Source organism: Euwallacea similis, chromosome 12 (genome assembly GCF_039881205.1).
Source record: "Euwallacea similis isolate ESF13 chromosome 12, ESF131.1, whole genome shotgun sequence".
Taxonomy (NCBI): Eukaryota; Metazoa; Arthropoda; class Insecta; order Coleoptera; family Curculionidae; genus Euwallacea; species Euwallacea similis.
In genome coordinates, this window is record NC_089620.1 from 3,274,673 (window position 1) to 3,299,910 (window position 25,238).

Below are 25,238 nucleotides of genomic sequence, written 5' to 3' on the forward strand. Positions count from 1 at the left end.
GCTCTTTTATTCTTATTTGAAATAAATTGGTATCCCCAAAACTAAAAATGTTTTACTACATTTTTTTGTCACTATTAATCATTATTTGTCCTTAGCTATAATTTCCCAAGTTTATGCGTATAGGTTAATAATCACCCTGTATAGTCCCTCATTTCATGTATAATATTTCTTCAAAAATTGAAACTTTAAAGTTATCCGCAGTACATTTTTGTGTCGCATTCTGTAGAACGCATTAAGCCAAAACGGTTTAATAGTAATTAATCAAAAAGTGAATACCAACTGCTTGTTCATGTTTCGCTCATAGTGCTTTAAGAATTACCTCGTGTGCCTTGTAACACTCAAATCTCTCGCACTTTATCAGCAGAATAAGCAAAATAAATAAATACTAACATACCTCGTCGTCGGGGAATGGCCGTAATTTGGATTTGTGATGCCGTGCATTGAAGTAGAGCTCTTTAATTCGGAATTCAAGCTATGAGACTTGAACTCCGATTGACTTTCTTGTCTCTTGAAGGCCATATCTATACGCGACTGCTCCGAATCGCTGTACGGTAATTTGGTGGAACTCGTAGAGGAAAACACTTTATCGAAGTCCAACTGCGAGTCTGGCACAGTGTCTTCGAAGATTACCTACAATATTATCAAATACGTTTGGCACAGGCAAATCTGAAGAAGTGAAAGACTGTTAATGCTGGAAAAGGCAATTAGGCATGTCGAATCTGTTTTAACAGTGATAGATGCACGTAAGGGTAAGTTCCAAGCGACTATATACTTTGGCTTGCTTTAAAACGTCACAAAAGTACATGGAACGTACTTTCGATCGATACTGCAGTCTTACATCCATCCCCGGAATATGGAAAATCGTTAAGTCTACGAGAGTGTTATGAGGAGTCGATCTCAATTTAGAGCTGCTTTGAGAAGTCAGCTTCTCTTTATTCTTTCTCACAGCGTCCGGACTTGAAGAACTGGAGTATTCCAGCAATCCTGCAGCCGATGACGAACGATCCTTCCTCATTCGATTTCTAGGTTGATAAAAAAGATACTATTTCTGCTGTTATCAAACATATAGGAACATACAGCTTAATTTCTTCTTCTTTGACATGATCTTTAGTATGTAAAACGCACTTTCCGCTGTTTATGAAAACTTTCACATCCAATTCAAGGTCAACATTGGGTTCCTGGCATTTCTGGGGACCTGCACTTTGGGACACATTTTGAGAGTTAGTTGCTTGCACTGGACTTGAAGTTAGAGCTTGATCGACGTCGAAGGCATCCATAAGTATCGCCCTAAAATCGGCTCATCATCAAATAGAGGTTGGTATATAAGACATTTTTACTTAAAATAAGATAAATCCCCGGAAATTGTTTTATTGACGGAGTTAATATACAGGGTGCTACAAATTTGGTGCAGTAATATTACCAACGTGATACATATAAGAAAATTGATTCAGCGAGTTTTCCGTCGAATGACTATTAACCCGTTAGTTTAATGTGTACAAAATATATCATTAATGATTTACTCTAACGCCCAATTTTCCAATGTTTCACTTTATTGCGAGATTCTTTTATAAGCAGCTAAGTATACATAACATCAACAAAGTATTGTCGTCCTACTTGGCCCTACTAAACAGAAAGTCCAGTTTAGTAATGAAAGAAAAATGTGATTTACCAAAAAAAATACAATTACTTACTTGATTCGCAAAAAAAACAGCTTGAAAAACGAGAACAAAAATGTAAAAAAAATTATTATTTGGAAATTGTTTTTCCGATTTTCTTCGGATATTTTCCGAAATAATCAGAAAATTTTAATTTTCTTTAATTTCCTCTGATCAAAGTTGAAATTCGCAATTTTGACTTCATTCAACCAACTCTCTACCTCTTATATATATCAAAATAGCAATATGTTAACGTCAAACAAAGAAGGGAACGTATTTATAATCTATTACCCCTCGACGCATTCATAAGAAGCAGGCAATTTTTTCCTTAGGGTCACTTTTTCACCATCTATATCCAAATGATCTACCCAATCCAATTGAGTTTCTGGCAAGCTGATCTCCGAGCTTGCACTTGGAAGGGATTTTTGCCTAGAAATTTGGTTTTCTGACATAACCGACGTCAATTAAAGAGACCTAAGTCTACCTGCTCATGGTTTGAGTGTCGCTGAATGTGACTCTGGGTCCTTGATCGGTAGCTTTGACTCGTAAAGAAGCCGATCGGGATGGTCCTGAACGGGGAGAGCTGTCAAAACTCCCAGCGCTAGGATCAAGTTTACTGCTTCCAGGGCTAAACCAAAGAAAAAATCTTTAATCAAAAAAACAACACTTAGTACATTTGCGGCTAGTATACCTTCCGTTATCTTCTGGCATTGGACTAGGGACCACGAATGACTTGGAACGAAAATTGCTAGTTTTAGACCCTAATCCGAACTTGCCCTTGATCGACGAAGCTTTTATGCTTTGTCGCCGTAACTTTTGAATCATGTCCCTATAAGCAACACCGTTGAAACAAATATCCAATAAAAACACATCAAAGACCTTCTAAAATCTTTATAAACCATTGTCTCCAGTTCTTGCAATCGCTTCATTTCCAACTCAATAGTTCCATGAGATGCACCCAAAGATCTCAAATCTGTAATAATTTTCGCTTGCTCATTCATCTCTTTTTCAATTAATTTTGATCTAATTCGATTGTCCAAGGAGGGATCAAACATAAATGCGGGCAAGATGCTTTCCTGGGAAGTCCTGGTACCGTCTGTGGGATCGTTTTCGTCTGAATCGTAGTCTAGGGGAATCGCAGTATCTTCGGCTCCTTGAATGCAAGTTATTTAATGATTATGAGAAATGCATTAGGTATATGAGAACCAAAACCTGTTAACATAGTAAGAGTGTGACCCAAGGACGAGAGCTGTTTTCCTACATTGGTGTCTAAGTGAATGTCGACACCTTCCATTTGCCACTGAACGTTGAGTAGCCATTTGGCGTTTTCTATAAAATAAAATAATACGAGTTACATATGAAATGACATCAAAAGGGAAAAACTACGTGTTTTTACATTACTTAATAAGTATTTGTTTTCTAATGCTAATTCCTAGTTATATTACGATGCCTATATTACATACCATTTGGACCCTTAGCCGCTACAGTTCTACTGCATACTTCATAAGTCCCATCGCTGACTACACAGAGGTTCATAATGGAAGAGTCTCCCATATCTGGTTTCCAATCGTCCAAACTTGTTTCAAATTCTTCGGCAAACCGAAGACATAAATTAGAAAATTTGCCTTTGCTCACCAAAGACCCTGAACTGCAAGCTAAACCACATCATTAAATTATACTGCCAGGTTGAACCGATTCCCATTCGATTTACCTGAAATACTCGTATTTTCCAGAGTAACTACTACAGCCCCTCTACTATCCTCATATCCAGACCTAACGTTCCAGGTAATAGGCAAGTGATTTAACGGTAGACAAATTCCCATATCTTCGACAGTGAGTTGCAAGAACAAAGTGCCCAAATGAGGGGTGCCTAATTGACTAGTCAGTTGTCCGAATTGAAACTTTTCTTCTTTCATTTCTTTGTTTAAATTCGCGCGTTTTTCGTTCCAATAATCGTAGGCATTCTTGTAATTTAACCATACAAGAATCGCTTTATCTACAGCAACGGGCTGGATATAAATTAGAGGTCTTTTCAAGGTTATTAGAACGACTTCTTTATTTTCGCCTTCGACAATTTCGTCCTATTTAAAATACACAACAGTAAGCTTCAACTTCATATAATCAATTCTACTCTACCTGAAAAGCATTCCGGAGCACAATCTGTGTATTAAAGAATGCGACATGCTGATATTCAATGTCAGCTTCCTCAAATAAAACATTTCGTATAATTTGACCCAAAGACAAATTTAAATCCACTTGTGCCTTTCCGAATAAACGGGCAGTGGCTCCACTTGGATTTGCTCCAGAGACGTTTTGTACCCTATTTGATAACTCCAGAACCACCGCGCCTAATTTAAAGGTAATTTTTAGTGTTATGCTCACAAAAATTGAAGACAAAGAATAACCTGTCTCCAAGCGCACAGCGGAACTGCCCGCTGTGGTAGCAGTCAATTGAATTCTTTGGATTTTTATAACTAAAGAAAACAAAAGCCTGTTTAAGGTGGATGTTTCCTCAGTGTCTTCTAGCCACAGAGGAACGGGGCGTTCGCCTCCATATACCTTTTGGACAACTTCATTGACTTCCTGAAAGAATTAAATATGTTTTAAGAGACGGGCATTTAAGAGAGAATTGATGGAAAAAAGACTGTACAGTATAATGAATTATTCTTTTCATGCGCGTCATACAATACTGAACCTAGTAAACACGTCCCTTTAATGTTTTTTTTTCACACAGCAGGCTTTGTTGTTACAAAACCCTTAAACACTTATATGTTAAGAAAAGAATAATTAAAATTTTGCAATTTCTCGTTGGTTGGCCCTCACCAAACAACCATAAGCAATCAGCCTCGTGTAAGACGTGATTGAGAGCTAAAGATTTTACTACTGAAACCGGGTAATATTTCTTTAGCAAATTACGAAAAGTGCTTATTAAATGAACAATCTTCTTAAACGTTTTACCTTCATGAATACTTTTTGTACGAACACCAAATGATTGAGTAAATCTGTCGTTAAACTATGTTCAAAAACACCGATATCCGCATTTGCATTCAAATATCCTCCCTGCCTGAAAACAACACCCTCAGGATTTCTCAAGCCATTAGCCGCAGTTTCCGGAATATATTCGGCCACTACATGAACGGCAGGCAGGGCAATGCTAGCCTCAGATGGCAAATTGGCTTCAGTCTTATCTGTTGTGTAGCCCTATTTAAATTAAATATGTTCAATTAGAATCTTCTGGAATGGCTGATAATTGTGGAACTCACCTGCGGAAGTTTAGTAGTAAAGCTCAGGCTGTGATGGGGCAAATCTATAGTGAACTTGGCCTTGCTTCCGGTGAAACCTGTGCTATTAACTTGATCCATTTTATACTGGGCTTGAAGAGATGGTAAAAGAGCAGCAGTAATGCTTAAGCTCTGGAATAAAGTTGCGATTGTCTGTGTAAGACAAATACTAATTCAAAACTAATAGGAAATACCTGCAATATAACTGAGAATTGCATGACCAATGGTTGTAAAAGTCCTTTTTCTACTTGAACTATTTTGTGGACAGAATGTCCAGTTAACGGGGTATCCTTTAACGGGTGATTTGGCGAATTTTGTTGCTCATCGTCGTTTTGGACACCTCTAGACATTCTGCTAGAAGTTCGTTGAACCCTAAGCTCTTGTAAAGTTGAACTTAATTGTTTACTTCCTAAAACCAAAATTTCTCTTTATAACTATTAAGGTGCTGGCCCGGTTAAATCATACCTCTAGTCACCATTCCATGTAGAGCTACGGGATGTTGTGGTATATCTATATTTACAGCTCCTATCGTTAAGAGTCCCGAGTTCTTATCTTTCTGGCGCTTGGTGACTGAAGAGTAGAGCGCTTGAGATTTTCCTATAGTCACCTATTGAGACAAACAATTAATTTGTAATGACATTGCGGTCGGTAGTGAGTAACAGCTTACTTTGACCACCGTTTGCAAATTTGGAGCTACACCTTCTAATAGAACTATCATAGTTCTTCCCACTTGACCAGTGAGTGAACATTCTAACATTTGTGGAATTGACTTTTTTCGTACCTGGAAAAAAATGTAAATTAAAATAATGTCAAACTACTGATTCCGGAGTAATCCAAGCATAACGTGAATGTCTCAACAGTTCTTAAGAGGATCAAGTATTTGTGCTATGAAACCATTAAGCATGGACGGAACTATGTCTTCTCATCACTTACCGTCAAGCTGCTGTGCAAACTTGTAATTTCAGCTTCCAACTTCAAACCAGACAAAGTTGCCAATAATCTGGTCCTGTGAATCCTCGCAACGCCAAAGACAACTAATTTAGTATGTCCATTGCTCACAGAGCTGCTTTCTCGGTATAGGTCTCTGTTTAAATTTAACGGAGGTGTGCTGTCCACTTTCTCAATATCCTCGTTGGACTTCATTTCGGTGAGAATATCATATTTCCTTGTTCCTTTATAGTGCTCAGAAATGTCGTTTGTACCGACGGAAAACCTAGAACAGCATCACCAACATTAAAAAATTTGAAATTATACAGGGTGGTCTCCACCTACTGGTACACATCTTTTCTGTAGCCCTACTATAATTATTTTTGTAAAAATATTATGATGAAGCTGCTTTTGTCTTAAGTTAATAGTTTTTGATATACGGGGTGCCAACGTTTCACCTATTTTATTCAAATTCTGACATGAGGATTTACGTTTAAGTTTACTCTCCTAGAGGTATCAAATGATTATAAAACCACTTAAGCCCTCAAGTTAAGACTTTCACTGGAGATCAGATATCAGTCAGTCTTAATTGAATCATAACATATCCTCATCTCAACTCTTTACTATCATCGGCATCCCCAGCAGCAACACACTGAAACTAACCCAATATTTACCTGTGTTTAATAGTTTTCGTATCAGGCATGTTGGCATACAATTCCAATAAATAGTAGATTGTTTTCCAGCATTTCCCTGTACTTTTATCTGAAGAGACAGTTATTCGTTCCAAAGCAGATCCACTGGGTGTACTCAAACTAATGGGTGTTCCTACACCTTCGCTAAGATTAACGTACCCTTTCACATTTTTACCTAAAAAGTTTGGCACAGATATTTCAAGGATATATTTTACTTGTTAAATGCAGTAGCGTCTTAACCATTACTGTTGCTATAGGGTGATCCAAAAAAACGTAGACAAAATGTATTATTAAACATTATGCAGTATTAACAAGTAGATCACCGAATTATTGAAATGCAACTTACCTGTTGACCGCAGTTTCTGAGCAAAACTCTGAGGTCTAGATCGTATACTCGGGCTTGGCGATATGATCGGTTTGCTTTGAGACGTGTACGAGCCCGGATCCGAAATTTTCAACGTAAGCTGTTTGGATAAACTTGATGGAACATCCTGACAAATCATTGTGAAAAAATGCATAATTACCGCGAGGACATACGAGCTTCAGAATTTACCTGTAAAAGATCTGAGGCCGAACTATGGTGCTTTTGTTCAGTGTGATCGCTGGCACTCGTTTTGGGTCTTCGAAGTTCGGTAGGAGGTTGTTGCTCTCTTAGCTCGTTTTGAGTGTCTTTGACATTCTGATACATATTGCTGATCTGATGAAGCAATCTACGACAGTAATAAAATAAGTAATTGGTTTAAATTTCAAAGCTTTCATACCTTAGCAGTGGCATATTCACTCTTTGATGAATGTACCTTACGCCCATTGTAAAATTTATCACGGTAGACGTATGATTTTTAAGCTGCCCTCTGGAGATATACAAAACGTTCCGCGTTTTCATTAGGTCATTCACAGCCATGTCCGTCATACGGTCAACTTCAAGCTCAATAGACACTTTCTCACATACAAAAGAGGGTGACTCGTCACCGCTACTTATTTCTAACAAACCAAATTGATACAATACACTCAGTAATTAATCGATAACATGTTACTTACCTATTAACAAACCACGTCTTCCCTTGTTCTTGCCTTTCTTCTTCTCGATTTTTCCATGCTCTGATACGACTATGTCGATCCTAAAAGTATCTAAATTTCCAACTAAACACAAGTTTGATCCTAGAGCATCTAGAGTGGTGACGTCATTGCCAGCACCTAAAGGCATTAGATTTATCACGAACTGATATAAATGAGAAATCCAAAAACCACCTGAGTCAGTTATAGTAGTAAATCTTAGCTGCTGGGGCATGACTCCTAATCCTGACAATAAGGGTTGGAATATTTGATTGGCATCCAATAGCCTGACAGACTCTTGTATGGGCTGCATAGGAATTTCCGGCACTATGTTCTCTCTGGGCAAAGTGCCCGGTTCCCCAGAGGATTCTGTGTGCAAAGTATTAACTTTACTTTGTTCAACACCTAAATAAAATCTCAATAATGCACATATATTTGAAAAAATGCAGTACTTGAGTATTACCCTCGGGGATTTCCTCAGTTTCTGCATCCTGTTTCGCCATCCAACTATACAAATCTTCGCTGGAATGTGTATGACCTATTGCCCTATGTGTTGGACTTGATGGTAGATCTGGACTCGACTGACTGTAAGCATCGCTAGGATCTGACCCAATGTTTATTACAGTTCGGTCCTCACGCAATGTACCGTAACCTAAATTTGAAAATGTTTGTTAAATTTAAGTCTTAAAAGAGACGTCTAACACTGGGCCAGCGCTAAACAGCCCTGGGCAAATTGATATTCTGCCTTTTGTCCCTAAACAGTTTAGTTTAGGGACAAGGGATATCTGCAAATGCACAGTTTGTATATTGGATAGCGCTGTAACCTAACCGAATATGCAAATTGTGCAGATAGCGCTTGGCCTAACCGCGCAAACATACAGGACAGCAACGAGCAATAATTCTTTGTTTTACTAGGTCACCCTGTATATTGAAAATTGTGCATTTCTGACCATGGGTCTATTAGCATTTTTTATTATTTTGCAGAGTATCATTGCTCTCTGAGATATCTCCATGATATGTTACACCCTGTACATAGCGATACACCACTGTAACTACACATCGGATATTACAGAATCGTAGTTTTAATGGCAGTCCTGAATGATTGCATCTTAAAATGTTAAGTTTTTATCACAAACCGGCAACACAACAATAAGAACAAAAATTCCACCTTACGTTATGACCACTAGTCATGGTTACTTACAAATACTGTCTTCATTCATACGCTTAGCTGTGAATGGATTAGCGTTGGTAAGAAGCGGGAAGACCACGCTTGCTCTACAACTATTGGGCGGTTGGACGGGAACAATGCTCTTTTTGCGTTTTCTTTTAGGAACTAAAACCGAATGGGGTTAGCACAAAAAGCATACCAAACATAAAAAAAAACGCATTTCACTCACGTACTTAGGTAGTACCTTATTTTATATTAAGATCATTGCCATGGGCTTGTTTATCGCTTAATTTATTTGTATTTTCATATTATTTTTCTCAATATTCGGAGAAACTTATGTTTTAAATTTCTCATTAATGATATCACCAAGATTGTGAAGTACGTTATTCTCACCCGAACCGCAAGATTAAATATAATGACCGAAGACATGAGGGTCATAAGTATTTCAAAACTGCGGTGTATATACGATTTTTTCCACTACTAGATTTAACTAGATGTTATAAAATGACAATAAACTTACCTAAACTAGGCATAAACTAAATCCAAAAGACAATGACATTTGACATTGCGGCTGATTAGCTTCCTAGGTAAATAATAAGCCATTTCGATATCATTATTAACTTGGTATTCAACTGATTTAGAAAAAATGGAAGAAAAGTAATTTCACAGTTATTCAACACAACCAATAATGATGTCTTTTAGAGCAAGTAGTGGAAAAACACATTTACAGTGGGATTATTATAACTCCGAGTGCATGACATCAACCCGTCGCTATTCCATGTCCCTGTAATTTTTTTACAGGAATCTATGTTGTATATAATTTTTGGTACAGGTGGTAGTCACAGTGTTAAGTGGATTATATATTAAGTAGAAAACGTTCAGTAAAATTCAAAGATCAAGATGACGATTAGAAAACCACCCCAAAACATAAGCAACAAAATAAACAGCAACTTAGTATCCATTCCGCGCAACCAAAGCATTGGAAAGCCCCGGGTATGCCTTTGGCACACCACTTCGTACTCACCAGGAGGACTAGGCGAGGCCAGAACGCTCTCAACCCCTCCGGAAACCACTGCAACCTGCGAGGTCTGTACGCCATTTTCAGAATAAGCAGCAGTTCTAGGCGATGGATGAACTGAAGTTGTCTCTTTGCTTATCATGCAAGGAACTAAAATTTCGGTAAATTTGTCAGAATACACATTCTAGAAGATACGACTTGGTTTTTCAATCAGCGGGTGTTGGCATAGACCAGATTTTAAACAGAGCAATGGTAGTTTTTGGTGAAGGTAAAAATTAGAGGGAGAACGTAATTCCATTGATAGAAAGCGAAAAAATTACAGGATAACTCATTTTAACTGAGAGCGAGCCATTCCACTGCTTCAGATACAATTGTCAAACAAATACATCTTTCACAATGAAATTGCGTAACTCCTGCCAGTTTTCGCTAGTGCGGTTTGAACATCTTCAGAAAATATTCCCCCCATGCAGGTCAATGTCAACAAAGCGCTTTCGAAGTCCCACAAAAAACAAATATTACGAACAAATGCTTCGAGTTTGTGTAAACGTTTAAGAAGCGGTTAAAGCTAAGTGCATCTAAATGGGAAGCTGTAAGCGGATTATTTACATCAAGAACACTAAACGCTAACTTCCTTGCGAAAATTTACGTTTTGATGAACTCTTAGTTTGCTTTAATACCTCAATTTTGCGAAGATTGATGACAAGTTCTCGCGGTACTAAAGAAAACCACATTATACAGAGCGGCACCCCGGAACCTACCCAAATTTCTATGCGGTGCGTTGGGCCTCAAAATAACGCCTGCGTGGAGTAATCTCGCGTGCTCATCAGTTATATCGGTTTCCTCGTTGCCGGACGCCTCACCGTCCGTGAAACAGGGTTCCTATTGACCGAAAATGATTGTGAATGGTGGCAGGTGAAACGGTGATAAAAGCCAAGTGATATTGAGAATAATGACCTATAAATTTATGTTAAAAAATATCTTAATATCTCAGTTTTACTGGTTTCAACGTTCAGCAGTGCTTGCCCTTGAAAAAAAAATTAGTACAAAATGACGTTTTAGTGTCACAATGTATCAGTACTCTTTTAGTGGTAGAGTTGGAGAATGAAATACAAAAATTATAAAGTTGCAAAAGGCAAAAACGCAATATTGGAGTTTTTCGTATGATTTTACAAGGAGACTATAATACGTACACAATAATTTTGGAGAGAATGGGTGGATTTACGAAATTTACTGAATACTATTTGCCGGACAATTCGATTTCACAAGCAGTTAATAATTTGTTCTTGTGAGAACTAAAAATAAAAAAATTCCAGATTTCCAACATAATAAGTTTCGCCGTTTGTAAGTCGACGTCACAGCGAAACACACTCACTACAATAAAGCGCTGCAACGCTGCTATTCCTCGAATGCATCCAGTAAAAAAGAGGCTTAAGAAAGTATTAACGTTTTTTGAAAAAAAATTGTAATAAATTCATAAAAAAGTAATAAGAAATTATAGTCTGATTTATGAAGATCAGCGCGTCATAGATTTTAGAAAAGCACTGTTGCCGTTATTGAAAAAAATACGGGAGTACATAAACAACTATCAATCATCAAAACTATCAACTGAACTACTTTCGAAGTCGGAATCCCTAAATTCATTTAATTCAATCACAGAGAGATCCCTTGTATCCAAAACATTTTCTCTTTCCCACCATTCATGTACAATTTTTTCAGAATGTTTAATGCTATTTTCCACATATCTGCAGATACATGATTTAAAGTTTAATCCCACATTTCTGCAGCTTTAATACTTCCTAAATCCAAAAATATAATTATCATTAAACTTCGCCTCTAACCAAAATGTAAACAAAGCGCAACTTGAAATTGCAAAATACAAGCTGGCAATGTCGACCCACATTTTCTCATGGGTTGTACGAATCGACCAGAATATTTTTCGATAGTTCTATAAGCCATAATGGTAAATTTTCGATAACCTTCGATACCTTGCTCCTCCACAAATTATGACGCGCTTATTTGTTTCATAAATCAAGCTATACATAATTTTACAGTTTTTAGGGCATTTACAGAAGTAATAAGATTTTTTAATTAAAAATGCAAAGTATGGCTCTCATGAAGTCATAATTTTGCTTCGGTTTACCTGTCTATATCTCATTTTTCCCCATATTGAGACTCGAATGTGAAATACTCTGTACATCCAATACACTTTCAGCCTTTTATTATTCTAAAACTTTTATTTTAAACTTTTTGATTTAACTTTAATACCAAAAGAGATATGGGACCACCGTAAGTGGCTGAATTGACAGGTTTAAAGAGCGAATCAGCGGCTACTAATGCTGCATAATGGGATGAAAGCAAAATCAAAAGATTGGAGTTGAAAACCTGGAGTATCCGAATACTAAAAGTGCTTTTCACTATACATTGCCACATTAAAGGGTCACCCTGTGTGTCGTAAAATATAAATACATTAAATTCTCAATATCCTTCTTTGAAATACTGTACAATATATAGGAACAGAAAATGAAATAGAGCTTGATTAGTGCACATGTGATTTGCATGAGAATTATTAGGCACAATAGTACACAGTTCGATTGGAAAAAATTGTAAATAGCTTACTGTCGCCGTTAGTCTCATGTACTGTGCCTGAATCGGTTCTAGAAATAACCTAAATAGAAATAGATTATGTTTTTATTGGAGCGGTTTTCGTGTTAATAAAACCCAGATCAACCTTATATTTTAAGTAGGCAGATCAATAACAATAATTGGGTTTTTCATTCTACAAATACTAACTATTTCTATGCGCTCTTATTTAAAACTACCGCTATCTACTAAACACTGAATATTACCTCTTGTATATCAGGAACAGCAATAGTAACATTCATTGGCTTAAATCTGAAAACCTTTACAGGGTTTTGACTCATTAAAGGGGTATACAAAGTGTTCTTCCACTGTCTGCTTAAAACTATAACGCCCTTAAAATCGGAAATAATTTACATTAGCATGTGCCCAATTTGGCCAAACAGTAAATATACCTGTCTCAAGGTAAATAATGGAGGAATTTCGGATTCTCTCAAATTGGATTCGATATAGCTGGAATCGCATTCCAAATAAAACTGTCTCAAAATTCTGCAAAGCTGCAGACTTGGGTCATCGTTAAGTGTTTGAGCTAAAGGGGTCAGTTTACCATATCGACTCTAAAAGAAAAGAAAATACTACTAACTATGTATAATATGACTAATATGGTCATGACCATTAACGCCTAAATAACTTCATCAAAATTTTATGAAAATTTTATAGTAATAAAATTGAGGTTTAAGAATACCTTAGGCAAAGTATGAATATGTTGTCCTTCCATAGCTTCGGCCATAAGACACGCTATGGTGGATGTAGATCTTTTATACATGGTCCGAACCATATGAACTACGCGAATTGCAAGTCGATTACTGGGGTTCATCCAGGCATTGATTGCAGGAGAAGCGGTACTTAGTAAGTTCCAGTCTAGCCTGCGAGAACATCAACTACAATCACAATAGACTTGGGTACTCTTTATATGTTTAATAACGAATTTTGCATTGGATAATTATTCTGTGAGAGTATAAGTAAATAGATCGTCTAGCAAATTATTAACCAAAATTGTCCATTGAAACTACCAAAATGGGTCATTGAAACTATTGAGACTTGAGTTTTGTTTTTTCTCTCCATATTTCCTATTTCTCGAAGATTTCAACATCCTTACCTGGATACATCTTCCGAATGTGTAACATCTGCCAGTAGAGCCACGAAAGTAGCAATTTTTGATATATTTACCTAGTGTAATCAATTTTCCTCGTTATAGGAGCCCTAGGAGGAGCTGCAAAATTAAACCAAACAATTTTTAGTTCAATTATGCACGATGAGACGTTTCCGTTGTCTTTCCCATTATCTTTATCTAGCTCGTTGTGGTGACTTTCTTCTTCGATGTTCCTCTTTTCGGTTTTTGGTGTGCTCGACTCTTTATTCGTTGAAGCTCTATTGGATGTTTGAGTAGAATTTTTCGGGGTGTTGCTTACGGATTCTAATAATGAATGTAATAAAAATTTTAAAATCAACTAGTTGGATGATTATTGAGTACCTAAATTTTCACTTGACTTTATTGAATCAACACTGGGACCGTCTACTGTGCCACTAAATGTGGTCTCTGATTGTTCAAACTTAGATTTCTTGACAATTTTTAAGGATATTCCTTCCAAACCACACTCGAACATAATAAATCCTAATTTGTCTTCCGTGCTAAATTCGTCAATTTGAGAGACCTAAAAATGGATTAGTGAGACAACCTCGCGCACCTAAAGAATATCCGTACATTGTCAGTAGTAGACGGTTGTAAATAATACTCTACGCCTCTGTACATATCTTTCACTTTGGTAGGGATAAATAGGACTTTGGATTTATAGGTAGGGATAGCTGTGATGATAGCGTCGTCTAAAATGGAGGATTCGTTGCGTAATCGTCGTAACTGAGCGTGAACTTTGCCCACATTAAGGCAGATGACCTGAAAAAACTGTTTTAGCAATTTTTATTATTTCTAAAAAGAAACTCGCCAATTGCGATTGTTGGTTTTCACAACTCTCAATAAAGACCGGTTCGCCTTGGATGACGTCCGAATTGGTATTGCTTTGTAAGCCCAGGAACTTGGCTATGTTCGCACCTTTATTCTTAGTTTTCACTACTGAAGGCCTTAAAAACCGTTCCAAGAGTTCTCTGGCCTAAAAAACGATCAGCAAAAACAAAAAGAATTCCTCACAGTCAATAAAATCATCCACTAATCCTACCTGATTGTCGTAATGGAATTTAATAGTAATGTTGTCGAAACAAACGGAAAATAGCGAGACGCACGTGAGGTCTTTAATGTTGTCCAACGCAGAGAAGGAAATTATTTCTTCGACGATGGATACTTGAAGTAAAGTTACATTAACCTGAAAGAGCACACCGGACTATGAAATATTTGTTTTGAAATATATTGAAGAGGCAATTTAAAATATCTAATAACATATAGTTCGTTGCAGCTTTATCATATGGACAAAAAAATGACCTACAGCATTGACTTCTACAGCAAAAACTCCATCAGAATCCGCTTTTTTTTAATTTCTTATGTTCAATTTTTTTGAACCAATTTTTAATTGAATTTGTAGCAGACTATGGGTGCACTGTACAAAGCGATTTTGTTTTTCTTTAAGTAATTTCTGTTTGACTGGTTGTTCTGCTTTTATGAACACTTTGTTTGCTTATTCAAGGCTCTTGTACTTATTCAATACTTACTTTTGGTAAAAATACAGCTGCCTGCAATTGTTTCTTAATGGTCTGTTCATACACAGGCGGTGCTTCACCAGTGGTAGAAGAAAGCTGACATAATTTTGCCACGTTTTCCGTGGTTTTAAGAACATTTGCCGATTCTACTTGTCCAACGCACGACGCGTGCAAATGATTTAACACAGTTAAAGGATGTAGAGCTGCAACCGTCGGTGTTAGGGAATCGACTAATCGTTGCAAACTTTCTAATAATAATGGACTGATCATAACGTCCAGATCGCCTTTAAGTTTGATGATTACTATTGTGCGAGACCCACTCTCTGCCTGACTGCTAAGCAATTCTTCTTCTTGAAAGGAACCTTCGTTTATAACAAACGAAATAAATAAAATGTGATTCTAATACTCTTCCAGAACATTTTCTTACCCGAATCGTTTTCAACTTCATCGTTGTCCCAGACATGAACGTAAGGAGATGTGGGAGTTTTATTTTGGTTGCCAATACCAGAATCAGAACGCGACACCATTTTTAGAGATGTTATACCATCACTTAGCGGTTCCATCAAAGGAACAAATCTTCCGCCTATAAAAACCATGAAGCTTAGTTATTTACCTCAACAGTTAAACGAAACATTTAATAACATTTTTTTAAACTCAGAGGACTCAAACAATATCTTGATTCTGAAGAACAATAACAAAACAGCACTTGCCTACATATGCTAGCTTTTCTTCAGCATTTTTTTCGAACATTGTCGTTGAAAACTGATCATCTTTTTCTTTGTTTTGCCAATTTTGACACCGCAACTGGCTCAAATGAGTTACGTAACTCGACATTAACATAGGAGAATCCACAATAAGGCTGTTCACCTAGAACATTACCAAACTCACGAATTTGCCTCTGGGTGATTTGAAACTGACATACTTGCATATGCAAATCGACTAATGTGAAGTCTTCTTGACTTCCTACAGCAGAGACGTAACTAGTGTTGCTAACACTATCGGAACTGTCATTGAGCAGATCGGTTGTGGCACTTTCTTGAGTACCAAACATAGGATTGCCGTTATTATTTGCCAGTATCCGAGGGCTCACGGAACGATATGTTGAGTACTTGTAGGGGGTGACTAATCCCTGCACAGTTCTGCAACAATAATTAAATACTTTATTAAAATGTTTAAAATGTTGTTTCCTTATTGATACATCGTGTAATAATTTATTGGGTGTGTGTGGAAAACACGCTGCTGGGTCGATGTTCTGTTAAACTCCTGAAAAATCATCAAAATCTACTTTATTACCTACAATTTTTGTATTTAACACTTTGCTTTAAAATGAGAAAAAATAAAGGTGTTATCATTTTGATGAGACACCCTCTAGATTCACTAAACGGTTTTTAATACCTTTTGTTAATAGTACATACCTGTGTTCTGGAGTATGGATTTCATGATCACTTCGATGCGTTGACAAGTGAAATTTTCCACTTTCCGGAGCCGAACCTGGAGCATGAACCGCTTTACTTTGAAGCCCGTTTCGATCAGTTGCGATGCTCAACTCACTGGAGAACTTCTTTCTATACGATCATATGTTTCGTTTAGAAATTCAGATGAAAAAAGTATTAACAATCCAAACCTCTGTGGGGGAACACTGCTGCTCTCCTGCTTAGCAAACGCGTCCCCCGAACTTAAAATCGAATTCCGCAGGCTGGAACTTCTTGAGGCAATATTAACATCTTCGTCTGCTGAGAAGAAAGCTTCGGACTGGTTTTCACTGGACATTGATGTGGTTCTTTGTACCTAAAACCACAAGTTGTATGTGGAAAATGAAAACAATATGAAAAAGCACCTCTTTTAACAATTTTTCCTCGTTGCTAATCATGCCGCCTAAAGAGTGATGACTTTCGCTTGCATTAAAACTCTTGGACATTTGCGGACTATCAACCAAATCTCTGACGTTTCGATCGTTGAGATAGATGTCGCTTTTGATCGAGGAAACCTCACCCTTTAGATCAGCAGCAGTAGTAAAATAGTCGACTGCCAATTTTGAATCAGAGGCACTGTTTTTAGGGAGTAAATCAGACGTTTCTATGACGCTTAACTTCGTTTTGTCCGAATGTAGTTTTGAATCACTATCCAGTTTTGTGGGAAGATTTGCTGGACTGGCGTCTATTAGGCGAGAATAAGGTACTTCTTTTGCTCCGGTACTTCTACAGCGAAAGACCGTTTTTCAAACATGCACAAAAAATCACTATTGACATGCACAAAAAATCCAAATTAGTATATAAATTTTGTAACAATCCATAACAAAAAAAAACAAATACAACAATTACATAAAAAACAAACCTCATGGATGTAGATGAAAACCTTCTGTTACTTTTTCTCTCATTTCCATTCAAAGGACTGTTATACTGCACATCTTTCTCAAGTGATTTTTCCCTTTCGATTTTAGCATTGCCATTTACTCGACTTTTTGATTTGTTCAGACTACCTTGGAGTGTTATTTTGTTAAAAATATAAGGAGGAGTTCGAAATATTAAAGCGTTTTCATGAAGGATGCTCTGGCCATAGCCCGGATCACGACCTTGTTCGTTAATCCTGAAAACGTTAATGTAAAATGCAAATAACTAAAGAACAAAAACTAGATTTAATAACCTGAATTCGGCAATGTTTATTCCTTCTTCCAAATCTTTTTTGCTAGGTTTGAAAAATCTCGGTCCATTCCTGTTATTACCGAAAAACATGCAGCCTCCTGTGCATCCGCATTTCCCGTAAGATTTATTTAGGTCTGGCCACAGAAACCATAATTTCTTAAGCTTGTCATCGTGAATCCGAAGAAACTTTTGCTGAGTTTCATAAACATTCTGATCCTTACTGTCAGTAGATATGGCAGATTCAATGATCAAAGGACCAAAATTAATAGCACCGACTTCAAGCCACAGATCTTGGGCATCCACATTTTGTCTTAAAAAATTTTTCCCATAATCGACGAAACTTAGCCCTAGGGTTACTTCTAGAGTATTCCAACTTACTTGTTGTGGTTGTATTTGTGAGGATGCCAAACCAATTGCCTCAATGATAAACTAAAAATTATACACGAGAGACCGGAACTTACTTGTTTACCATGTAAATTGCAGCTTGCAAGACGTATTGGGGAAAGCTGAAATTTATATAAAGTAGTTCAATTACACAGTGTAATGAACATATTCGTTTCCTTTCCTTAAATGATATAAATCCCTTCTCTAACTACTGACTAGTATTGACTTACAAGTATTTAATCCCTAGATAAAGATAAAATAAACTATAACTTACCCACAATTGTAAAGCTGTTCCACTTTCAACTAACCAAAAATCGGCTGCATCAATGGCAATGCGAACTAGCTTATACTTTAATTTATGCTCCGAATAAGACATAGTTGGCGTGCTGTTACTAACATTGGGGTTATTATCTTCTTGAGACGGAGCTGGAATTCTTATGGACCCGCGAACCTTATCTTCAGCCTCTTTTTTCTTATTCTTCTGATCGCTTTTACTTTGATTGGAGAGAGAACTTGGATTTTTGGACATAAGACTAGTTCCGCTATTTTTGGGCTGCAGTAAGTGTTGAAGTGCTAGAAGTTCTGGTGTTATCGCAAATCTTAATGACTTTGAATGAACAGAAATACCTTGCTGAACATGTTGAACGTGCACATTTTGAGTACTCGGTTCCTTCTTTTTAACAACGGGTTGGTTTAGTAAAGAATCGCTCGCAGGCGAGTTAAGTTCGTTTTCGTCGTCAACAATTAGTATGAACAGAGTCTCAAGGCTGGCCATAATTGAATATAACTGAGGAGTGGTGACTTTGCCACTCAGTTTGCCTAGTTGGATTTCGACTAACCATGCATATTCTACAGTGTCTTGATCTAATGATTGCCCAACATCAGAAAACATAGCGTGTCCTCGTATCTAAAAAATAAATTTCTGTCATTAATAACGTGAATTGGATTTAAAAAACTGAAAAACTAACCTGCAGAGAACTTAAAGTTAACTTCCCCTGATTTAAGTGCCTGTCTTTACTAGGCCTTGTAACATTGTCTGATACTAATAAAACGGCTGGACTAAGCAACAACTGCAGCTCAGTTTGATCGTATCGTTTTTTCATTTCAAAACCGAATCGTTCTACTAAGATCACAGGACAAGGCGGATCTTTCTCAGTGCAATTCTAAACACATCGAACATCATTATTAGGTATTTAATCCGTAAATATTTTGCTCCTCGTGTCACCTTCAATAAATGCCCTTGAATGTCGTGCATAACTATTGACACATCCACTTCTAAAGGCCTGTAATATCGATGATCAAAATCATCTCGAAGTTCTAATGGAATATTTGCGCTGCTGCCTTCTGACTTTAAATCGGCATTTGACCCGTTTTCAGTTGCTTGAAAATGTTGCATGTCTGTGAACGTTTGATCTTCCCCAAATATGTTTTCCTAGATTAAGATATTTATTTATACTTATTACTAATAGCTCAAGACTGGTACGGAAACGTTCTAATTTCAGTATTCTTTTCAATGCAAAAAAAGAACAAGAGATATTTCTCAAGGAAATTTGATAAATGAAAAATAATTTTTCTTCTTTTAAACACAATTCAAATCAATCAACCAAACATCTTTCTAAAAAGAACTGTAAATCCGATATAACGTTATAAAAATTGATGTCAATTTCCTTATTATGCAAATTCTCTTCTGAAAGAGAAATTAGCAATATCTGAATGAATTTATTTTTCCTACCTTGAAAGTCATAAAATTCTTCAGCGCTGTACCGTATAAGAGAAGAACAGACGGCCCGATTTCCAACTCCACACTTACTGTGTCTGCTTTCAACCTAGTTGGATCAAACTTCTCATTTCGTTCAAGCGATCTGAAATAATATTTTTAGTTCACAAGACAACACCAACAATATCATGAAGAATGCTTAAAATTACAACGAATCACAAGCGCATGGCAGGGCAGCTTGAAACAAAACTAGACCGAAATGTTTGTGAAATACCAACCTGTCATATTACAAATAATCTGAAAGTTCAACACCTTGTAAATCGATAACGCAGCATTTTTAGAAAATAGTATATATGTAAATAAATAAGAAAAGACGACAATTATACCTTCTACGTTTCTTCCTTTGGTGTGGAAACCGCATTGGTGACAACAGAATCTCTTCTTTCACGGGAGTAGATATATCTGCCTGTGGTTGTGGACCCAGAGGGGGACAAGGATGATATAAATAAGTAATATTTATTGCACCTGGAAGAATATAAATTTTAATTATAGACATATTTCTAACCCTACCCGCCCCTCCTTACCGATTGGTATCCACCAAAAATCGACCCATCCAAGAGAATTCAGGCACACATTTCGCCACTTTGGTATAATCTCAGTCTTCTTAGTTGAGGAACCATCCTTGGATAGTACCTTAGCGTGTTTTTCCAATGATAGAACTATATTTCTACTGGAATGGAACTCGGGAATGAACAAACTTAAATCCACACTCTCACCCTAAAAAAAGGTTTTACAAAATTCTAAAAGCTTAGTTGTAACAGCAACATCACCTGTATTGCTAAATTTATAGGTACAGTTTCCGGCAAAAACTCGTCAAATGGTAAGTCAAAGGACATGTGGAGGAAATGGGCACATAGAGCAACCTGAGTATTTTCTAACCTGGGAAGTAATCACAACATGCGTTTAAATAGAGATAAAACATTTTGCTATCTTACCTGTTCCTTTGACCCGCACTACTGCAGTCTATCCAATTGTACTGATTAATCATAGTAACCAATTCGCAGTGTTTCAAAGTAAGTCCAAATCTCCAAGTATACGGCACAAAATTTATCAAGTCTGGCCTAGCTTTTGAGGCCCAGTCATTGATCAAGTCTAAAGAGAAAGAAAAACAACATTTTTACATCAAATACTGACTACATAAAGCATCAATAAGTAAAATAAGATTGCTTCTAAGTCCTAAGGCATCCAGCAACCAAAGCAATATATATATAGGATGCCCAAAAGTATGGAAACTTTTAAAAACGGCAGAAATTTTATTTTCAGGGATAAAATAATATCCTATATTGAACAAACTTTTTTCTTAACCAGAAATAAATTTACCTGTGAAAAACCATTTGTGAAAAAATATTAAATTAACAGTCGCTTTACATCCAGTCAAGTTAACCTCCCATAACTGATGTTCATTCCACACCAATGGGTAATGGCACAGAATGCAAAATTCCAACGTTTCACTTTCAACAAGTTCTCGAAACTGTAAGCTAGTGGTGGCTTCTACATGTAGTAATTGGCCGTTTATTTTGGTACTGAAGCCTATCTCTTTTGTGACCCATGGTATTGTCACCTACATTAAGAAAAATATAGACAATTATAGGCCACAATCTAGAATCTATCGCAATTTGCATGCCTCCAAGTAGCTCCCTGCGCCAATGTTAACATGAACTGCATTAGTCTCTTTATCTTTGGTAAATAAAATATCTATGGCGGCCTGGTGTTGCAAAACAAGTCTTACATCAAAAGAATGCATTACTCTTTTTTCACCAGGACTAGGTGCTTTGGTTACCTAAAAAAACGAGATTATGATTATTTTTCCGCAAAATATAATTTAAGATTTAACTACCTCCATCGGTACGTAATCCTGAGGGTAAAAGAAACCATAAAGATGGTCTCGCTGCCGATCTGCCCAAGGGCCATAACTAAAGTTAGTACCTTTACCACACTTAATATCTATTCCCCATTGAGGTGGACTGGATTCAACTGAAGTTAACGTGTTATGAAATTTGTTGATATATTTCTATAACTTACCCATTTCGCCATTAGCAAGTCTTATTAAAACGGGCTCTTCTGGGACTAATCCAGCTTCGTCCATGTAAAAATAGAGTTCCAAGTCGTTAGAGGACATTAAAACGAACCCTTCTCCCATATAACGTGGGGGCTCATCCAGCATACCTAGTAAAAATATATTGAAATTTCCGTATAAATCTTTGTGGATTAAGTGAGATGCAATGATGCAATCGCAGTTAATTCCTATTTCCCAGACTATAGTAAAGGCTCTGTCGGATAGTAATGCATTTTAAATCGGAAGCTTTAAGGTGCATCTTCATGAAAAATTTGAGGAAAAGTGGTGTAGATGGAAGTTCACATTAAGACATACAAATCTAAACTTTACCGGTGTATTTCAAGCTGGGTGCCAACATGACTCGAACATTTTCTGCTTTGCACTTGACAAAATGCATGAATCTGTCCAAAGTGCACACAGCAGGTTTAGTGGAATAAACGAAGTGACTTTCTTCAAATGTTATACTGAGTGTGGTAGGTACTAATCGATTTCCAAAAACGAGCCTGCTAGATATTATGTCGCATTTTATAACAGGGATCAAATCTCTCCAAGTGCGGGCCATGGCGGCTTCGGGTCGCTGTTTCTTAGGTTTCTTCTTTGAAGTACTTTCATTTTCGTTTCTGAAAATAAACGACATGAATTATTGTTAAACTGGAATATAGAAAAGGCTTACTTTTCCGGTTCTTCGCACTGATTGTCTTTATTAGGAAAAATGCCACAGGGTAACCCAAAGGTTTTTTCAAGGTTCGAGTACAAATGGGATCTAAAAAAATATTCAAGAAACAATAAAAAATGCATCAACCCTGTATTATTACACGAAATTTTACCTGTTATAAACATGTAATTCAAATCCATTAAGCATAACTGATAGTCTGGTATCTGAATGGGATAAATCCTCGCTGACATCTCGAGGAACGTAAGCCCGCCACCATCTAAATATTAAGTAACCGTCTTGAATCCTTAGGGTGTAGTCATGAGTAATATACGTAAAATCTCTGAACATAATTTTCCCAGATAACGCATTCAAACTTAGAGAACCTGCAAAAATCAACCTTGTGGGATATTTGACCAGCATCAAAATGATCTAGTGAAATTACCAATTCCAAAATTGCCCTCGCTCATAAATTTATTTGCTACTTTCGTTATAATGTAACCCAAAATTCTTGAGTTATAGAATGTTATATAGATAACCCATAGTACAGCAAAAATTAACGAAAATAGAAGAATTAGGAAATTGGAGTCCATTTTTAAATCGTCCAGGGACACGGTACTGTTCCATTTTGATGCTTCCGTTTTTTCGATGATGTAAGACATGGTGGTAGACTCAAGAGTATCCATGTTAATCACTTGTTACCTGAAAGTTATTTGAATGTTGAGTTGGTTGTGTTGCTGTTTTAAAATTGTATTAATCAAAAGAGCAAAAATTCTATTTGGAATTATTGTTAAAACGTGTTACACAAACAAACATTAATTCTCTCCCACTGACAGGGTGTTTCAGTTTCAACGTGCATCTATTTAGAGGGTGGTATGAAATAGCCAAATAATACGAACCGACACAATAACGTAAGAAAACATTATTTAAAAAACCCATATTAACTACGATATTAAAAAAAATAGATAATAGATGGAAAAAGGGGGCTTAATAAATACAGTGTAATCCATTTAAAATGGAAACAAAATTTTGTATTTATAACTCGATTTCAAAAAACTAAGGCTCAAAAGATAGAGAAGAAAAAACTATATTTATACTGTAAAAATTGTTTTGTAACTCATCCGACTAAGGCATGCTATAACTTGTTTTCTGTGGCAAAAATCTGAAAAAGCTTTAGGGTGTTTTTTTTTTTAAATAAGCACGCCACTGAATTCAGCATTCTTTAAATGATTCATCAAAAAATAACAATGATTAACCACTTCGGGGAATTTTATAGTTGCCAACAATATAATTTTATCAAAATAGTCATATAAAAAGTGCGATCCAACATTCAATATTTTTACAAAAATTCAGCAGCATAAAATAGATGTAGAAACACATCTTTTAAGGGGAAAACAATGTTTTTAATTTCACCAGTGGTGCTTTCATTGATGTAACTCTGAACATTGTAAATGAAAAATGTGAAACGCCATTACTTTTTTAATTAAAAAAAATTCTGAACGTTTCGTATTTCTGTGAAAAAAGGTCTTTGAAATTTGACCAAATCATACTAGTTTTCAATATAAACTATGTCCGACAAACATTTCGTCACGAAAATACAGGATGTTATAAGTTCATTTTTATTTTATTTTTCAGCTGCTTCAGTTTTCGAGATATCTAATTACATAGAATGGTTCTTTTTTTGAAGACTTTTTGATACTTTTTATTATCGCTGATTGTCTATTTTCCGAAGGTTGAATTTTTTGTTCATTTAGAAAGTTTTTCACCTGTTGCAGTATTTCTGCATCTGGCACTAGTTATTTGTAAAAATATCTAGGAATGTAGATGACTATTCTAAGAAAAACATTATGCCAAGTCCTAAAATTTGAAAAATTTATAATTTTCAGGGAGTGATAACTTCTAACTTAGCTTATTGAAACCGGACTTTTAATCTATAAATCTATCCAAATAGATAAATATGTCATGTGAACAAAATTATTGGTGCTTTATATCAGAGGATTTATATCATTTACTATTTATCATCAAATATTTGTCATTGAGAATAAATGACAACAGATGAATTTATACCTCTAATGCTTCAACACATACCTGCGGTTTTTTAAATGATTCGTTAAAATCCCATTGATGGTAATAATTTCTTGATTTTCATCTTAACACTATCTCAAATGGTCTCGTGTTCAGTAAAATAACAGGTACATTAAAATTAAGGCCCTAGTGGAGAAATTTTACTTATAAAGCTAGACCTGTAAATAAGCATTGGGCATTGACCTCTTTCTTTTCCCTTTCAACAAATGTTATCCAAATGAGACATGGGAAAACGTAAAAATATCTTTTTCTTTGATCAACTTTTATACCTGCAGTAGTGTAATTAGTGAGATGGTATTAATTAAATAATTATCGACCTAGATTAATAAATGATTAAAGAGACATCACTGTTTGGACTGCCGTATTTCAGCGCTCAAGAATAGTTTTCAATTTTAAATATATTAAGCCTTTGCAAACTGAAACTAGAAAGAAATAAAATTTTTAAGAATATAAATCTTATTGACTACAGCAATGTTTGTAGTGAAGCAGCTAAAACCCTATTCAGATGAGCAAGATTAAAGTGGATAGTATGGATAGTCTCCTTCTCTTATGGACAGTAAAG

General features: G+C 36.2%; 1 protein-coding gene across 1 annotated transcript in view; it reads right to left on the reverse strand.

The window, feature by feature from the left end:
• The window catches only part of tweek (transmembrane protein KIAA1109 homolog tweek), a 31,474-nt gene that overhangs the window by 5,386 nt on the left and 850 nt on the right, over positions 1-25,238 (reverse strand). The window contains 63 exon segments of the mRNA XM_066395888.1: positions 395-630; positions 815-1,022; positions 1,078-1,287; positions 1,947-2,084; positions 2,140-2,283; positions 2,347-2,484; positions 2,535-2,808; positions 2,868-2,984; positions 3,119-3,310; positions 3,367-3,736; positions 3,792-4,003; positions 4,061-4,238; positions 4,614-4,856; positions 4,919-5,068; positions 5,131-5,345; positions 5,402-5,543; positions 5,604-5,717; positions 5,870-6,149; positions 6,538-6,730; positions 6,902-7,046; positions 7,109-7,265; positions 7,317-7,536; positions 7,594-7,749; positions 7,804-8,013; positions 8,072-8,260; positions 8,810-8,941; positions 9,801-9,944; positions 10,553-10,673; positions 12,641-12,766; positions 12,827-12,988; positions 13,117-13,297; positions 13,602-13,848; positions 13,906-14,086; positions 14,137-14,325; positions 14,375-14,539; positions 14,606-14,749; positions 15,093-15,442; positions 15,508-15,663; positions 15,791-15,947; positions 16,003-16,219; positions 16,496-16,645; positions 16,705-16,868; positions 16,918-17,278; positions 17,415-17,666; positions 17,724-18,032; positions 18,101-18,228; positions 18,381-18,679; positions 18,734-19,013; positions 19,075-19,269; positions 19,332-19,538; positions 19,839-19,968; positions 20,210-20,348; positions 20,408-20,600; positions 20,654-20,762; positions 20,819-20,975; positions 21,204-21,444; positions 21,508-21,663; positions 21,721-21,857; positions 21,906-22,049; positions 22,270-22,559; positions 22,613-22,702; positions 22,767-22,977; positions 23,037-23,293. Of these exon segments, the coding sequence (XP_066251985.1) occupies positions 395-630; positions 815-1,022; positions 1,078-1,287; positions 1,947-2,084; positions 2,140-2,283; positions 2,347-2,484; positions 2,535-2,808; positions 2,868-2,984; positions 3,119-3,310; positions 3,367-3,736; positions 3,792-4,003; positions 4,061-4,238; positions 4,614-4,856; positions 4,919-5,068; positions 5,131-5,345; positions 5,402-5,543; positions 5,604-5,717; positions 5,870-6,149; positions 6,538-6,730; positions 6,902-7,046; positions 7,109-7,265; positions 7,317-7,536; positions 7,594-7,749; positions 7,804-8,013; positions 8,072-8,260; positions 8,810-8,941; positions 9,801-9,944; positions 10,553-10,673; positions 12,641-12,766; positions 12,827-12,988; positions 13,117-13,297; positions 13,602-13,848; positions 13,906-14,086; positions 14,137-14,325; positions 14,375-14,539; positions 14,606-14,749; positions 15,093-15,442; positions 15,508-15,663; positions 15,791-15,947; positions 16,003-16,219; positions 16,496-16,645; positions 16,705-16,868; positions 16,918-17,278; positions 17,415-17,666; positions 17,724-18,032; positions 18,101-18,228; positions 18,381-18,679; positions 18,734-19,013; positions 19,075-19,269; positions 19,332-19,538; positions 19,839-19,968; positions 20,210-20,348; positions 20,408-20,600; positions 20,654-20,762; positions 20,819-20,975; positions 21,204-21,444; positions 21,508-21,663; positions 21,721-21,857; positions 21,906-22,049; positions 22,270-22,559; positions 22,613-22,702; positions 22,767-22,977; positions 23,037-23,277 (12,086 nt within the window). The 5' untranslated portion in view covers positions 23,278-23,293.